We start from the raw sequence: 19,155 nt of genomic DNA, 5'->3' as shown, positions 1-19,155 counted from the left end.
AAGTTAAAGTCATACTGTCCTGTGTACAATAAATCTATTATCATTAACAGTAATGTAAAACTACCGTGTTTCCCTGAAAATAATCATCCCATAGCATGATTTTTCAGGATACATTTAGTACCGTTTTTCCTGCAAATAAGAACTAACTGGAAAAAAAACCCTAATGCGTCTTTTGGAGCAAAAATTAATATAAGACCCAGTCTCATTTTCAGGGAAACACAGTAGTACACGTAGATCTTGACTTATGACCACTATTGTACCAGCACTTTCCATTGCTAAATGAAGCAGTTGTTAAGTGAGTCATGCCTAATTTTACATCATTTTTTTTCTGGGCTCTTTAAGTGAATCACTGCAGTTGTTAATGAATCAGACCATTCTGAATGTAAATTTAGTTTCCTCCATTGACATTCCTTGTTGGAAGCCAATTGGAAAGGTGCCAATAGCAATCACATGACCCTGGGATACTGCAACCATCATCATAAATACATGCCAATTGCCAACTTTTGATCAGGTGACCGTGGGGATGCTGTGGTGGTCATCAGTGAAGGATCAGTTGTAAGTCACTTTTTTCAGCATTTCTGTAACTTCAGTCACTAAGAGAATGAATTGTGAGTTGAGGACTACCTACATCAGACTTCCCCAATCTTTCTGGCTTTGTGGACTGGCAAGGAGTGGAGAGAAGATGGTTCTGGCGCATACACTCACCCGCCACTTCTGCAGCCCGGTTGCAAAAGGCTCAAGGCCCGGTAGTGGCCCAGGGTTTGGGGACCCCTGACCGACATAACTTTCCATTATGGAGTTAGTGCCTTCTTTGTTGTCCTTAAGGTAAAGATAAAAGGTTCCCCTCGCACAAATGTGCTAGTTGTTTCCAACTCTAGGGGACGGTGCTCATCTATTTCAAAGCTAAAGAGCCAACGCTGTCAGAAGACATCTCCATGGTCATGTGGCCAGCATGACTAAACGCCAAAGGCGCACGGAACACTGTTACCTCCCCACTAAAGGTGGTCCCTATTTTTCTACTTGCATTTTTACGTGCTTCTGAATGCTAGATTGGCAGAAGCTGGGACAAGTAATGTCAATTATGTGCAGTTTAAATTAAAATATATAATCAGTTCATTATTTATGGAAGGTCAATCATTAATATAGCATCATACCTTCTATATATAAAAGAATGAACATAAAGTCACTAGGATCTGCAGTAATGATAGTGTTAAATAATTTATTAGGTAATTTAAAATATTTAAATTTCTCAAAAAGTAAGCCAAGGCTTTTTTAAAAAAAGAAACAAAAATAAAGATATAAAATTATATATTTTCATGCCAAATTTCTTCTGACCAAAAATCTTTTAGTTCCTTGATAAAACCATTAACTTACTACAACAAACTAGATATTACGATATACAATTATGCTATATTTAGTCTCATATGGTGCATTTTAAAGGGTAATATGAAAAGTGCTCACTTAAATAACAGGAATTTCATTTAAGTTATAAAATGTATTATTCTCCCCCAAAATGCATAAACAAACTGCAGGGAAACTGTTTTAACATTCCAGGAAGAGGCCCAATTTAAAACTTTCCTTTGATATAGTACATCCTGCAATAGAATTTTTGAATGTTTCCTAAACAAAAGTTGCTACCAGACAAGACTGATTTAATTCTGCTGAAAAATTACTTCCCTACATGTATTTGTTAATCAGAAACATCACTAAAACAGTGGCACACAAATATTTAATGTATGCAGTATTATAGTATATTGTAATAGAGTGAGGACTCTGTGATTTAGTGGCCATATAAGCACTAGGTTTTTGTTTTGTTTTTTGCCAAGGGAGACCGAAGAAAGAGGAAGAGGAGAGGAGAATGGAATGGGATGGTTCGAAGTTCTTTTAGTTTTTTTAATGCCATGCTCCAATGTTTTACTTGAGATTCCTCTTGTCGCATTCAGTTAAACATTTCTTCCTAGCCAAATAATGTACCATTTAGATTTAGTGTAGAAAGCCAGCAACCTTGAAATTCTCTTTATAAAGTTACAATGCGTCAACATTTACAACATTTTTGCAAAACCCATTATAATCAGCAGATTTTAAAAACTGACTAGAAAATAAAAATGGATTCTCTGCTATATTCCAGGAAGGCACAGTGAGTCACAGCTGGACTCTTTTATATAAAATGGCATAGTTCTGACATGATATGATGAACTGATTTCATATTTCAGACAAGAACAAGGATAATGTATTTTTTAATATTTTTTTATAATACTGAATCTCAAATGATTCATCAGTATACAATAGTGTAAAACAACTCTTAGAGACACAAAACTAGAATAAACAAAAAAGCAATAATGCAAATAATTATTCATGTTAGTTAATAATTCATTAAACTTGAATGGCACTTGAATTTCACCAAATTCTGGGCAATTCACAACAATCCAATTAACAGAATAGTGATAGTTTTCATTGCCCAAATGCTTTCTGGGACAATTCAATCTTCAGTGGATTCTGAAAGGCTAGCAGTGGGGATGCTGGCCTGACATCCAGAGCGCAGCCATTCTATAAATGGGGCCCACAGCTGGAAACCATTGTTTGTGTTCCTCCCCACCTACACACACATCTGAGAATCAGCAAAAGTCTTAGTGAGAATTATGTACTGTGCAGATAAATTGGATGTGCCATCCCCATACAGAGGAGGCTGTAAGTCTGTAAATGCTAAGCCATATAAATATTTATGGATTAAATCCAAGGCTTTGAATTGCACAGAGAAATTTAATAGTGTCCAATGCAATGATTGTAAAACATGTGTTACGTGAGCATGATGAGTAATTTGCTAGTTTGTTTGCTGTATTTTGCACCAGTCATACTTTCCAAGTTGTGTACAAAGGCAGGCTTATGTAGACTGCACTGTAGGAGCTTAGGTAATGATGTTAAGTATAGTATACAAGTCACCACTGGGATAAACACATGAGCCATCATGGCTGGGGCCTTCTGTTCCAGGGAGGGACTCAACTTTGTTCAACTGAAGCTGGACAAAGTACTTGCTGGCCATAATGCACTTTGGAATAGCTATGAGATCCAGAGCTTTCCAGTCTGCAGATCTGCTCTTTCAAGAGAAGTATACTCTATTCAGAATTATTACTGAAGACAATTAAGATTCATCTGCACAGAGAACAACTTGTATCTTACTCTGGGGTTCAATTTCAACCAGACTCAAAAGCTCTACTGGTTCAAGACTTCTGGTACATCCTTGCAGAAACATAAGACCTGAGCATCAAAATGGACTCCTAGGATAAACACGTTGGATATGATAGCAACAGTTTTAAAAGATGCTGAAATGTACCACAACATCGGGGTGAGAAGTTTCTGATTCTGATCTGGGTGAATAAATTATTGTAAGCAACACCAGGTTTAAAATCACTCTGAGATTTAGAGTATTTATTTGTTTTATTTATAGATCTAAGCAAGTAATTTTTTCTAAAGCACAAATTTAACATGTCTAATTATTGAGCAGTATAGATTAAAAAACTTACAAAGTTACTATGAGATATTTAGATTAATGACTAAAGCATCTGGGCCATATAAATATTAAAGCAGATTAGGAACATCAATAAAGTAATTTTAAAAAAGTGGTAAAAATGTCATGAGAATTTGGCACTTTAAAGTTTTTTAAAAATACATTTTAATTTGTAAAATTATATTTGGAGGTCAGTGAATATTGTGTACAGTTGGGAGCAGCAGACTGCCAATCTCCACTTTAGACAACAAAAGCATTGGGCTGAATCTGAATCTAATGTTTTTCACAGATTCTTTAAAATGTAATGCCAGAAAAAAAATAGCATAGAAATTTTAGGAAATTTAAAGGTTTATTACTATTAATGCCTTATTATTGCATTACAATTGTTTTAAAACAAGTTGCAACTAGGATACAATAAAAATTTCAAATTATATTAAACTTATGAAAGAAAATAAACTTTAACTATTAAACGTTTTCTGCACTGTTGCCATATTTCATCGAATTATTTATAAATATTTTTATTATATTATTAGGTTCAAGGTGCAGGCTTTCGGGGTTGGAAAGAAGTAACCTCCATATTTAATAAAGATGATGAACAACAATTATTAACAGGATGTAGATCTCCAAAATCTAAAGGGTATGTATATAATGGAGTGTAAAATGATACTAAATGTAACAAGCTATCTTGTAATAAGTTTACTCAAATTATTAAAGCTAGAAGTAAGGCAATAAATCAGGAAAAAGTAACTAAGATTCCAGAAAATTAGACAATATACAGTACACTTAAATTCTGCATTGTTTTTCATAACAAAACATTCTGTTTAAAGATCTATGTTGAATTGGAGCTGTGATTATTATAGATGACTTGTGGGGGAAAACTGGCATTATTCCCAATAATACAGCTAGAACTGCCAATTCATAGAAATTAAAAGGCTTGCAAATTAATTACTTTTAATTTTTACTATTCTGGTTAATCTTTTGTTAACCCTTTTTGCCTTTAGCCATTTTTTAAAAGTTGGAAATTGTTGTGATCGAGGCCCATGTAATGATTACCAAACAATTCAGTCCTGAACAAACTTATTTTATTAAAACAGCTGAGAATTAATTCATTTTCAACTTAGTTCAAAACAAATTCTTCATAACCAGTCCTACGACTTTATCAGCAACCTTTGATGTCTTTGGCAACCTGCCAAAGGCTTTTCTTGGCAAAAACCCCACAAAGTTCAAGAGACGCTGACAAGAAGCACTGGAGTCAACATTGCTTTTCTACAAAGAACCAACGGCTTGTTGCTGCTCTTTTAAGCCTTATGGGAGTGGCCAATCATCTTCTGGCCTTACTCCCGAGTTGCCCTTTTTGCTTCAGCTGCTCTTGCCTTCTGGCAGCTCTTTGCATGCTTGCATTAGGAACAGGCTCCTCCTGTTCCTCTGCTGTCTCCTATGGAGGCTCCGGAGTCCGCGCATCGCTCCCAGATGGCCCTGGCCCTATTTCTGCCTCCGACGCAGAGCCCTTGTCTGGGCCTTCCCCTGACTCTAGGACTCCCCAGCCTCCTCATTGTCCGACTGCGCTGCCAGCTCCGCAGGCTGCTGGCGGACCACAACAGAAATATAAAAATAAATGCTTAAATGAGCTAAATATATTCAGTGAGTGAAACTAGAATGGTAAGAGGAAGATATTGGAAAAACCATCCTAATCATCATCTTTCATCCAGTGATAAAACAATGTTAATCTACTCTGACCTAGACAATTAAATATCTTCCTTTTTCATATGATTTCCAATAAAACTATTTATTGTTATCCAGAACAAATATGAAACTTAAAGAAGATTTGAAATCAGAAAAGAAAGGTGGATTTTGGGACAGCTTGGTGATAAAACAGAACATCCATTCCAGGAAGCCCGATGAGATTGAAGGATGGGAACCTCCCCAGATTCCTGCCAGCGACCACCTCAGTGATGCAGAAAATACTCTAAGTGACTCTTCGTCTTGGTCAGGCTGGGAAGATGAAACCAAAGGCTCAACGAAGTACACAAACCTGGCAAGCTCAGGGAATAGTTCAAGGTGGAGTATTAAATCAGCTGGAAGGTTGGTCAGCATTAGGCGACAAAGCAAAGGTAACCTTACTGATAACTGGGAAGAACTAGAATGATATAAAGTGTTAGTTATGACAAAGTAGAGCATTTCGGCTTCAGTGTATTCCATGTTTTTCTGCAAGAATAGCCAGTCTGAATCTGGGATAGGTGCATGCATTTCTAGAATACATCTAGAATATTATGAACCTGTTCCACAAATGCTAGCACCAACCCCAGAATACTTGGATCCACCCAGTCCATAGGAAAAAGTGCAAGTTTTGTTCTGTATGTATCTGCAAAAGATGTGGAATGTTCTAAATATTGTTTTAGGTTAGATGATTTATGTATGTACTTAAACCAAATCAAAACACTGCATCTTTTTACAGAACTGCATTATTCAAATTCTTTAATAGTTGATTCATTGGTTTCTTAGACTACTATTTCCTCACTGAACAAAGTTCAACACCAATTTTGTGCCTATAATTTCCACATTCACACTGTCTTATCATCTTGAGTTGCTCTTTAAAAACTGAAATGATTGTATACACTGGTTGAATATTGATTGCATTAATGTAAGATTTAGATTTCTTGAACTTCAGGTAAATTTTTTGAATGCTTTTTTTTGAATGCTTTCCCTGTTTTGTGAAAATGCTAGTTTGTAGCTGATACCTCATTGTTCCGGCTTTATAATGGTTCTTAAGATGGACATTTTGACCTGCCAAAATTCTGTGTTCTTCTAAAATACCAAATCAAACATGAAGCGCAAGAACACCAATGTTTTTCTTCTGTTGAAACATGCCACAGATGCATGTTTGCAACAGAAGAAAAACTGTTTTCTTCTGCATGTTAATAATGCTTCTGCATATTGTGGTGTTGAACTATCATTTAGCTAAAGCAGAAGTACAATCATCCTGAATTATATATCGCAAACACAACTTGGATGTCAGCCTAAGCACAAATTCTATCCTTACAAAAATAGTTGCATATAGTTTGACTCCACTTTGTAGCAAAAATAGAAGCAAAAACTCCTCAACTGAGCAAATTTGAGTAATATGGAAACTTTTCAGGTTGCTGTTGCTACTCTGCTGAATCATTATATGTATTACCATCATTGCTGATAATAATATTGCATATTATGAGGTATTTTTAGGCTGTTGTATTATTTAGAAAACTAAGAAATCAAGCCTTTCATAAAGTCCAGCCTATAAGAAATGTTATCACTCAGTTTATGCACAATCCTTTTATAGACTAATTGTTTTTCAATCTTTGTCCTTGTATCCTTTGTCCACATGATCCTCTTTATCTTTGCTGCTATGTAAGATTTAATTGGTTATGCTCTTTCTTTACATCTTCATGGAGACAAACATTCTGTCTTGGCTATCTACAAATGCTTATTTTAATTTGCTGTTACACAATTTGCTAGCTGCTGCTAACTTTTATTACTAAAGAAGAATAATTTTTCACAGTGCAAAGAGAGCAGAAGAAATGTACTCTTAACCTTAATGTGGGGGTTCTTTCCCCAACAGGATATTTTTATATATACATTTGTTGAAAATTGTTCCATGTATGCGTTTAGCATGTTAGAAGACACTGTACTTTTGTATGCATATGTGCCCCCATGAGAGAAGAAAGAGATTCAATGACTTCGTTTGAACAACTTCCTTCAAATCAACAAGGAAACACATTAGATATATGTTTTTGGGGTTTTTTTGCATTCTTTATTATAAGCATCTTTTCCAGTCTTCTGACTGCTCCATGTATGAAGTTCCCTCAAAGACTGGAGATTAAAACTTGTTAAAAGTTATTTTACACATAATATGTCCTTGTGAACGGAATCCAGTAATTTTGAATTGGAGAAGACATTTATAGTTAAATGAGAAGCTACCAAAGAGCCATTGCTCAGCTAACTACTAGTACTACTGATTTCAAAAATGAAGAAAATATTAAAAGTGCCTTGAATTATAATCGTTTGTTATAGAAATGTTTGGTTAGAAAAATTTACTGTTTTCTTCCTCATCCTTACAAAACTTTGATTATTATTTGATTTCAGGTTCTGCAAAATGAGTATCTGATCGAGGATGGTAGCATATTTCTTGCCTCTTAGTTACCAATCCTTACTTGAAACCGATATTGAGCATGCATGCCACTGCTTATAGAATGGGCTGTTTAGCAATATAGAAACTAAAAATTTACATTCAAAATTTCTTTTTTAAGAATCAGGTTTTTTTATAGGACTGTTTTATAACTATGCAGAACATTTCCAAGGTATAATTCCTCCCTACAGGTAAAAGCTTCAAATTATATTAAAAAATGAAATATCAATACTACACAGACACAAATTATGGCTACAATCCAGAGATATGATATCTCTGAGTTATACAACGAGATTTTATAGCTTTTGTCCACCATGTCAGTGCTGTCTTACGTCTTTGAGGATACAGAATTTTTCCTTGCTGCTCTATTGCACTTCGAGATGCCCTTATGCCAAGCAGTATCTTGTGATCAAGTGACTTGCATGCAGATTGTAAAATTGTGGTGGACTAGGCTGCCACAACCAGCCTGAATCTTGAATGTGAGCTATTAACAAATCCTTTTTTGCTTTTCATTTTTTTTTCTACTGACAGTTGTATTTCAAGGTAATGGCATCAGTCCTGTGCTGAGGAATGATAGACAACATTTTTTTTTCTTTTCAAATACTAAATTGTAAAATTGTAGCCTAAATATAGTTGCTATGCAGGAATGGGATTTTATAGTAGCGTTATAGCTGGACTAAGAATTTAGAAAAATATTTCTTTGGGCAAATTAAAGCAGAGTATCCAAACCACTGAGAGTAAAAGTATATTAAGACCCCTTTTGAGTTCAGAGAAAACTTTACAAATATGCATAATCTGTTGAAAGTGATTTACTGCCTGACTACGTCTAATGTGTGCCCTTATTTCTTTAAATTAATTGAAAGTAATTCCAGAATATAGCCATTTTCTTTATGCAAAGACCTCTTTGGTTTACAGTTTATGGAAGATAACCATATAAAAGAAGCAAAAGTATGTTGGCATTGAGATGCGACATAGAAACAAATCCAGGAGTGAAACTTAAAAGAGTTAAATATGTATTCTTACTTACCATTTATCAAAACTTTTTTATACTGTGACAGATTGAGGTTCTGCCTTGCATATTATACCTGTCAAGTGCCTGTATTTCATCTTGATGTCATTTCTGTGATGTCCAGCTTAATTCCATATTCACATATTTGTCCTATATTTATATAAAGATGGGTAGATTTACCAAACTAAATCCTATTGTAAAACAAATTCCACCATCTGCATCCTATGTGTTGACTTAAGCTGTTGCAGTATTAATAACGAGTTGTAATGATGAAGCTAATCTACCTGAAAAGCAGAACTGATATGGATGGTTTGGCCCCACTGTTACAAAAGCTGTTCTGTTCATTGGCCGCAATCGTGATTGGCAATCCTTCAATATAGCCTTCACAAAACCCATGGACCACAAGTCATTCCTCTCTGACCTGCAGTGCAAATTATATATTGAGTGATGGCTCGCCATAGAAACCCTAAAATGCTATCAGTTGCTCTGCTGGATCCTTTTGTGTGCAGTAATGTGCAATATGGTCTATTTGGTCTTAATTCTGGATCCTGTGTGCTTTGGAAGTAGGAAAAAGGTCCAAAGACCAGATCTAAAGTGAAAATTTGAGATATATAAGGTATTGCCTAGTATATTAAAGCTATGGAACTTCTTTTATAAACACGCACAAAGTCTATCAAAAGTTGCACATTATTACATTGGTTTCTGTATGCTTAATGTCATCAAAATTCATGGGATATAAGTGTCCTTCACTATGGCTGGTTTATGTCCATGTTTTCCTAAAGCAGAACTACTTAATACTTAAAGGCAATGATTAAATTTTAATATAATTTATTGATGTGCTTTTGTAGATTTTTAAAATATAATTTTCCTTGTGAATATTTGCTTGACAACTTTTTATTTGCATTTTTCATGTATCACTACTTTGATATGTGTTAGCCTTCCTTTAAACAATACATACCCTTTTTCTTTTTGTAACTATTTGATTTTAACTAAGGTTTATTAGTTTTAAAAACATTGCTTGAAAGTTGCACAAATGTAATGATTCATACATTGTTCATGTTGCCTTTTCACTACATCTATGCATAATTCTTGGCTTGAAGTCAATGAAGGTGAAATGCTTTATGTGACTTTAATTAGTCACAATGCTCATGTTTCCTTTTCTGTATTTTATTAGTTTTACTTAAAAATAGTATTTTCACAGATGAATAAAAACTTAATTAAAACCAATCTAATGAAAATTTTCATTTAATTCTATTGATTATATGTTCCAAAGACTGTAGCAGAATATAGCTACTATTTATTGTAGTTGTAAAGGATTTGCATCCATACATTTGCCACACCTGTGTAAGTGCCATTGATTAAGTTGATTTGATTTGATTTGATTTGATCCTAGGCCTTTAAGCATCTGATCTTAAAGTTTTCTTCCAAAAACCAGTAAAAATCTGCTTATTTTTTATATTTGTCTCCCACACCTTTAGGACAAAAAGTCAGTAAAAATGCAATGCGTAATAAAACTAAGTAGCCAACAAAAAAAATTAGAATAATATTAAAAAATCAAAAGCATAGTAACAGTTATTACAAGAGTCAAATTTCTGCAAAAAAGGGGCTTTTTTGAGAGATCCTATGAAAGTTTTGCAAGAAAACAACCAAGCTCAGAGAGCACCAAGAACCTTTCAGAGATAACTTTAACAGGTAGGTCCTTACTGCACTGAAAATTTCAGGAAAGAAATTTGGGAACTGAGGGAAGATGGGTTTAAATCTAACACATATTTAAATTATTTACTAACTTTAAGTATATTTTAAAACAATTATCTATATAATATTCATTTATGTTTGGACATGTTGTTCCAGAGCTTGGGTAAGATCACTGAGAATGACCTTTGTAGCAGATTTATTGCAGTTTGCAGGCTGTTAAAGCTGTACATTATTCTAGCAATATCACACTAGGCAAAAGCTTTCTATCATATTTATCCCACAACTCTCTTTTAGCAAAGGCCCTTTTTGATATTAATTACATATTCATCTTAACAGTTTCTATCCATTTTATTGGTTCCTGTAGTTAGCTCCAAAGGAATTAGTGATTACACAGACTCCTAATGCTCTAGTATTTGCTGGTTTACTAATTAGATCTTGCGATGTATGAGGGACAGTTTAAAATAGAAAAGCAACAATTTGACCATTGCAATTTGAGATTCTAAACAAATTATGGCAATCTAAGCAAAAATCAATACCCTTAATTCATAAGCAATCTAGGCACTTCCAAATAGAGGCTCCTGGTGCTGATGACACCATGCAGCTATTCTATCTTTTCCTAAACATGTATTTTCCTTTAAAGGAAAAAGACAAAGCAGTGAGAAAACTTTACACATGGAAAATAATGTTGCTTTGACTGTTAAAACAGGTGTCAAACTTGCGGCCGGAGGGCCGGATGCATTACATGGCCACGGCCACCTGTTTTAGTGAAGGGTTAAAAGTCACAATACATAATGTGATGACATGACTTTGACACCCCTGCTCTAAAATACTGTGAAAAATCATAGAAAAGCCTCATTTAAAAGCACCGAAAATCTCCAATTGTTTTAAGTCCAATAAATAAGCTTACATACTGTGAATCGTGCAGTCAACTGTTGTAATGACCTTGGGAGACTGGGCAAAAAAAGGCTGCAAGGGAACAGTGAAATTTATTATTTATTTATTTATTTATTTATTTATTTATTAATTTATTAATTTATTAATTATACCTCCCCCTCTCCCGAAGGACTTGGGGCGGTGAACAGCCAAAAATTAAAAACTCACAATACAAACATTAAAATACTATAAAACAGAATTAAATTTATCATTTGGCTTCCCAATTTAAAAGCCCCTTACCCATAAAATTCCCCAATTAAAAATGTTTAACCCAGCCCGGCCTGCTGAAATAAAAAAGTCTTCAGGGCCCGGTGGAAGGTACGGAGGTCCGGGATCAGTCCCTGGGGGTAGCTCGTTCCAGAGGGCGGGTGCTCCCACAGAGAAAGCTCTTCCCCGGGGGGTCGCCAGCCGACATTGCCTGACTGACGGCACCCTGAGGAGGCCCTCTCTGTGGGAGCGTATTGACTGGTGGGAGGTTATCGGTGGCAGAAGGTGGTCTCGTAAATAACCGGGCCCTAAGCCATGGAGCGCTTTGAAGATGAGAACCAATACCTTGAAGCGCACCTGGAAGACCACTGAAAGCCAATGCAGCTCGCGCAGGAGAGGTGTCACGTGGGAGCGCCATGTCGCTCCCATAAGTACCCGCGCGGCCGCATTCTGCACCAGTTGGAGCCTCCGAGTGCTCCTCAAGGGGAGCCCCATGTAGAGAGCATTGCAGTAGTCCAGGCGGGAAGAGAAGAGGGCATGAGTGACCGTGCATAAGGAGTCCCGATCCAGAAAGGGGCGCAACTGGTGTATCAGGCGAACCTGATAAAAAGCCCCCCTGGCCACAGCCGTCATATGCTCTTCTAAAGACAGCCATGCATCCAGGAGGACGCCCAAGTTACGCGCCCTCTCCGTGGGGGCCAATGTCTCGCCCCCAATAGTCAGCGATGGCACCAGCTGACTATATCAGGACGCTGGCAGCCACAGCCACTCAGTCTTGGAGGGGTTGAGTCGGAGCCTGTTCCTCCCCATCCAGACCCACACGGCCTCCAGGCACCGGGACATCACTTCAAGGGCATCGTTGGGGTGGTCTGGGGTGGAGATGTACAGTTGAGTGTCATCAGTGTACAGATGGCACTGCACCCCAAAACCACGGATGATCTCACCCAGCGGCTTCACATAAATATTGAACAGGAGAGGCGAGAGGACCGACCCTTGTGGCACCCCACAAACCAGGTGCCTTGAGGTCGATCTCTGCCCCCCAGCCAACACGGACTGCGACCGGTCGGAGAGAGAGGAGAACCACCGTAAAACAGTGCCTCCCACTCCCAACCTCTCCAACCGACGCAGCATCATACCATGGTCGATGATATCAAAAGCCGCTGAGAGATCTAATAGACCAGAACAGAGGAGCAACCCCTGTCCCGAGCCCTCCAGAGATCATCTACCAACGCGACCAATGCCGTTTCCATGCTGTACCCGGGCTGAAGCCGGACTGGAACGGATCTAGATAGACGGTTTCATCCAGGTACTGCGGGAGCTGTCACGCAACCACACTCTCAACAACCTTTGCCAAGAAGCGAAGGTTGGAAACTGGACGATAGTTTGCCAAAACAGCTGGGTCCAGAGAGGGCTTCTTGAGGAGGAGCCTCACCACTGCCTCTTTCAAGGCGGGAGGCAAGAACCTCTCACTCAAGGAAGCGTTTATAATCCTCTGGAGCCAGCCTCGTGTAACCTCCCAGGTAGCCAGCACTAACCAGGTGGGACATGGGTCCAATAAATGTGGTTGCGTTCAACCTCCCCAGCATCCTGTCCACGTCCTCGGGGGTCACAGGGTCAAACTCATCCCAGGTAACAGTCTCAAGACACACCTCGGACAACCCGCCTATACCCACCCAGAGTCCATTTGAGCGACTTTATCGTGCAGATAATGCGCAAAATCCTCAGCACATCCTTGCAAGGGGTCTTCCCGTGCTCCCAGATGGAGAAGGGAGCGGGTTACCCTAAACAAGGCAGCTGGGCGATTATCTGCCGACGTGATAAGAGTGGAAAAGTAATTACACTTCGCTGCCTTTATCGCCACTAAGTAGGTCTTGATGTAAGACCTCACTAGTGTACAGTCAGATTCGGAGCAACTGGCCCTCCAACTACTCTCTAGGCATCTTTTTCTGGTGCTTCATCCCCCTCAGCTCCTCGGAGAACCAAGGAGCTGGGCAGATTCGGCGCCGGGTCAGAGGCCGCAAAGGCATGACCCAATCTAAAGCACCAGCGGCCGCCCTATCCCAGGCGGCCACCAGGTCTTCCGTCAAGTCGTGAGCCAGAGTCTCAGGAAATGGCCCAAGCTCCATTCGGAACCTATCAGGATCCATCAGGCGCCTGGGGCGGAACCACCTGGTCAGTTCCACCTCCCTGCGGTGGGGTGTAGGGGTCAGAAAGTCAAGTCTAAGGAGGGAATGGTCTGACCATGACAAGGGTTCAATGACTATATCCCCTGTATCTAGGCCATTCAACCACTGACCAGAGACAATTTAAGACAGCATAGCCCAGAATGGATAGCAGGTGAGGCAAGAGGCTCAGAAGGGACCCTCTCCACTTTCTCAGGCTGCAAAGGGGATGGGCGGAAAGGATTCTACTTTCAAACTTGCAAGACTCGGTCAATGCGGCCTTGCATTACATTAAAGTAGGATTAGCTCATCCGGTTATGATTCTTATCTGGTTTGTCCATACGGGCCAACACCTGCAGAACCACCACAGAAAATTTTGTCGCAAAAAACTGTTAAATTATAAATGTACATTAACTACAACTAGTTTACAGTTGAGATAATCACCCACTTGAGTCTTCCAATGTGAAGCCTCAAACACGTTTACCTTTGAATCACATTAAAGTTGTTTGTCATTGCCTTATTTCAGAGTATTTTTAGAATTTCGTACATAGGATAAACTTAGGATTCTTTGGTGATCTCCCATCCAAATACTAAGCATGACTGTTGCTGCTTAGGGTGGCGGGGTTTTATTGGGTTGTTGGGTTTTTTTACACAAGATCAGCAAGGTTCTATCGCATCAGTTAGGTACTATCACAAGTAGGCAGTGCCAAATCAATGATTAAGCTATATCATGGTTTAATAAACTTTATACAGCTGCTTTGTATTGTAGTTTTAGAGCAAGATCTTATTCCAGAATATATTTAATGTGTGAATAAGAAGTATGCTATTGCATAGACACACACACTTTTCACAGTTTACATGGGTGATGCCAACAGAATTTGTTTTTTCCTCCGATCTAAAGCAAAATATGAAAATTTGCTGCATATTTAGAAATTGCTTTGAAATACATGAGCCATGATTAACCTTCAGTTTTTTATTTCAATTAGTATACTCTCTAGCCATAACTACTCCAATGTGTTTTTCCTAAACCTCATAAAATAAATTATTGGAAAAAATCAATAGAAATGTTTCATAGTGGAACTCTGGAGTATATGTGTGTTGTAGTTGTAATGCCTTTTTTTAAAAAAAAATTGGGTGAACTATTTTCTGAGAAATTGTTACAATCACTTCACACAATTCACACAATTGTGAGTGTACGTTTAAAAAGCTGCCTGTCATTAAAAAATGTAATTAAATAGAGGCAAGTGGCGTTTTTCATGACGAAGCATTCAGGGAAAATTCACATAAGAAAACAATGGCTATGTAAATATGTAATAGTGAAACAATGTTAATAAATATTACTTCTTTGTTTTCTGTTTTCAATGAATAATCATAAAACATACTTAAACAAAGACACTCAAAATGTTCTTCAATATCTTTATTTGCAGACACACACCGTTGCTCAAAAACCTTGTTTTTCTTTTCTTTCCCCACCTTTTCCCTGTAGTGAATTCTGTTTAAAAAATAAACAGAAGACTCAACAATAAATTGGCAACGAAGCATGATAGCGACAAACTAAAGGAAAAGAAATCAGGCTTTACTTCCTGTTAGGAAATAAACTATTGTCTCAGAAGATCTATGGGTTGACTTCCTTCAAAATGAAGAAGGCCCATAAAAACATACAGCAGATTTGTATTATTTTTGTACTGGTAGCATAATTGACTTTGCTTAAATGAAAACATTTTTTATAACTCTTTAGGCTCTCTGGCATTATCAAGCAGGGCATCTTTTTGTAAATTTGAGTTCCTTCTATCTCCAGCTCTACCTTGGATTATGGCCAGGGTCAGTATTAGGTGGTACATAATCATTTCCTTTCATAGTGTACGTTTTTTATGAGAGTGCCCTTGAGTCTTAAAAAGGTGACAGAAGACATTGTTCTACTAAGTCAGAAAAAAGATTAATAAACATTCTGTTTTCCTATGTGTGGCCAATGCTTACATGGATTTTTAACGCAGTAGTCTGCTTCACTAACCCCAGCTACTCAACCAAACAATCCTCAATATTTCCACTATTACACTTCAGGAGATGATTATAAGCTTATTTAATATTTATCAATTTATAAATCTGCCCATCTTGAAATTGTAACTTTGGCCAGTGAACATGGCATTGGAAACCAATAATCAACAATAATATGTCATTTCATCCAAGGCCAATCTAATGCAAACTATAGAACCACAGGCATGTCAAGGAAAAAAACCCTGCTTTGACAAGCTCACCCAAACTGCACACCCAATGCCAGGGGAGCTTCCGAGTCTTCAAGAACTTACCAAATGCCAGCAGAGTTGGAGCCAAATGAATCTCAGTGGATATGATATTCCAAAGGGAAATTGCTGTGAATGAAATATCTCACTTTTTGCATCTCACTAATTGGCAGTGCTTAATAGATGGGATAGAGGGACGTGGTGGCTCAGTGGCTAAGATGCTGAGCTTGTCGATCAAAAGGTCGGCAGTTCAGTGGTTCGAATCCCTAGTGCCGCATAACGGGGTGAACTTCTGTTACTTGTCCCAGCTTCTGCCAACCTAGCAGTTTGAAAGCATGTAAAAATGCAAGTAGAAAAATAGGGACCACCTTTGATGGGAAGGTAACAGTGTTCCTTGCGCCTTTGGCGTTTAGTCATACTGGCCACATGACCACAGAGATGTCTTCAGACAGCGCTGGCTCTTCAGCTTTGAAACAGAGATGAGCACTGCCCCCTAGAGTCGGGAACGACTTGCACATATGTACAAGGGGAACCTTTACCTTTTAATAGATTGGATATGGAACATCCCCAGTGTATTGGTTGTAGTGAACCAGGCAAAAAGCTCCACATTTAATTCGGCTTCATGCTATGCAGGGTTTTATAGGTAGTAACCAACACCTGGATTGGACTCAGATGTCCACTGGAATCAGCACCCCTGACTGGTCCAGAGAATATCATGATTGTTGGTATTGAAAGCTACTGAGAAATCAAGGAAAACAAAGAAGAATGTAACGTGCCATGCCACTTGCCCAAATTTTTCTACAATTCCAATAAGTGCTGTTTTGTCCCATATCCTGTCCTGAAGCCTTTTTGAAAGGGGTCTGAAAAATCCTCAAAGCTCTTTGCAGCGCAACCGATATGAATCAGCATGGCAAAATTCAAGAAGCATGGTAAACTGCCACTAACTCTGAGATTACATTTTCAATCTCTTTTTTCATGTAAAATGGATACATTAACACAATGAAGAAGAGGGGGGGGAGTGCCCGGAATTGTGGCCCACCGGAGGCCAGCAAAGCTGGCAGCACTCAGACAGTGAGGAGGTTGGGGAGGAACTTGGGCCAGTCCTGGGGGCTGGGGAAAGCTCAGACGAGGGCTCTGTATCAGAGGCAGAGATAGTTATGTTCTGTCTCTGGAGTCTGACATCAGTGAGGCAGAACAGCGGGAGCCTGTTCCCAGTGTGTGCATGCGCAGAGCTGCCAGAAGACAAGAACAATTAAGGAAACAGGGTCGACTTGGGAGTAAGGTTTGGAGATGATTGGCCCCTCCCATAAGACATAAAAGGAGCAAACTGGATGTGAGGTTTTGCAGGAAGCAATTAGTTCATCTGGTCGGTTCAAGCTTTGAAAAGTTCTGTTTGACTCTTTGCCAAGTTTGGCCTTGCCCTGCGTTTGGCAATTAGTTCTCTGGCAGCATTCCAAGGGAGATAAGGTAGGTGTTTCTAAACATTCCCCTGAAAGACTGTTTGTGAAGCCTTGCGGACTGTGAATGACAATAATTCACAGCCGTGTAAATAAAAGAGATTTTGCCAGGACTAAGATTGTGCTTTATACTTTCTAAGGAAGCCTAGGTCAGAACAAGAGTCACTTCATTGGTGAGGTGGGTGGCATATAAATTTAATAAATAAATAAATAAATGAAAATAAAAAAAGGTTTGTTGCATTTTTTTTAGCAGGCTTGGTGTTACCGTCATCTTTTGTCTGCTGGATAAACCCCTTCTGTCTGCTGGATAACCCCCTTCCCAAGTTAGGGGCACAAAACCATCTGTGTTCACTATCCGGAGTAGAAGGCTGCAGGTTTAATCTCTGTCTACCACAGCAGGGATAGAAAATGGATTGTCAATTGTCATCCTCTCTCCTGAACCCTTTTTGGAACATCTGATAAACCCAAAATGTAAGGGAAAATGTTAGATCTCAGTGATGCATTTTTTTAAAGTTATTTCATTAAAATAAGAATTAAAAAGATACATAAACACTCTGCTTGTCTTTCTGAAAGTATTCCTCTTAACGTTCATTGCAACTCTCTGAGCTGATTTTCAAACAAAAAAATCCCCAAAACCTTAGCTTCTCTGGCTTGCAATACAGCTACTTGGTTGAAAACAGTTTAAAATCAAGATGAAAGCAAGCACCGTTATCCCTTATCTGAGGAGAGCCAGAGAAGCTAAGGTTTGGGGGGTTTTTTTGTTTGAAAATCAGCTCAGAGATTTGCAATGAACGTTAAGAGGAATACTGTCAGAAAATCAAGCAAGGAATTATTAATTCCTTGTATTGCAAGGAATTAATTTCAGGCAGGAATAAACAGGAATGCGATGCCAACAGTCAGACAAGCCAAGACTGACCTAAAATGGGGAAGATCAAGAGGCTGGGAAGTTTTTTTGACAAAAAGTCTTCTTCCAGGATACAGAAGTACGGGGAGGGACTACCCAACTACTAATGCAGGATTTTTTTTACCAAATAAATCCCTGAAGTTTTAGAAACCACTTGACCCGAGAAACAGTGCTTAAGGCACTTACCTTTGCTGAAGTTGACACACTGAGACATTTTCATAACAATATATAAACTTGTGCTTTGTGGAAAGCCATAAAAGCATCTCCTTTTTGTTGGAGCGCTCTCCAATAGTGATTTCATGCCATTAGCACAGTATTTTCACCCTTTTCTTCAAGGGCATCTCTAGCAGTTCTCATAGCTTATGCTGCAGAACTAAACTTGTCACTTTAAAATATATACATGCAAGGCACTCAGTTCAAGCAAATACAGTAGTTTTTGCCAAGCTGAGTGCCTTTTCCACAGAGATTACAATTTATATAAAATAAGCCATGATGTAGCTAGATGGTTGGAACTGTCAAGTGTTGGTTCTTGACCAAGTTTGGTTTTCCTTTCCTTCTAAGGTCAAAGTAACCCAAAATGTGAGTGGATATGTATGTATGTATGTATGTATGTATGTATGTATGTATGTATGTATGTATGTACAGTATGTATCTTGTCTGTCTGTCAGTCAGTCTGTCTATATATTTAATATAGCTGCCATCTCACAGACGTCAATGTGGGTAGCGCACACATACAAATAAACTACCCAAACCAAACCATGAAAAAACAAAGCAGATTTTAAAAACTTACAGAAGTAACCCATCTCTTAAGCCTGGCAAATATTTGTAACTGACTATAAGGAGCAGGATTAGAAAAAGGAAGTTGCTTCTCCTCTTCTTTC

At 38.3% G+C, this 19,155-nt stretch overlaps 1 protein-coding gene across 2 annotated transcripts in view; it reads left to right on the top strand.

Annotated features, from left to right (window-relative positions):
• The window catches only part of TDRP (testis development related protein), a 35,384-nt gene extending 25,481 nt beyond the window's left edge, over positions 1 to 9,903 (top strand). For both annotated transcript variants that reach the window (XM_034436775.2, XM_034436776.2), the window contains 2 exons: positions 4,039 to 4,142; positions 5,306 to 9,903. In XM_034436775.2, the coding sequence (XP_034292666.1) occupies positions 4,039 to 4,142; positions 5,306 to 5,651 (450 nt within the window). In that variant the 3' untranslated portion in view covers positions 5,652 to 9,903. The remainder of the gene's footprint in view (positions 1 to 4,038; positions 4,143 to 5,305) is intronic.
• The last annotated feature ends 9,252 nt before the right edge of the window (positions 9,904 to 19,155 follow it).

This window comes from Pantherophis guttatus, chromosome 1 (genome assembly GCF_059756535.1).
Source record: "Pantherophis guttatus breed Tessera chromosome 1, ASM5975653v1, whole genome shotgun sequence".
NCBI classification, from domain to species: domain Eukaryota; kingdom Metazoa; phylum Chordata; class Lepidosauria; order Squamata; family Colubridae; genus Pantherophis; species Pantherophis guttatus.
This window is presented reverse-complemented; position numbering and strand designations above follow the sequence as displayed.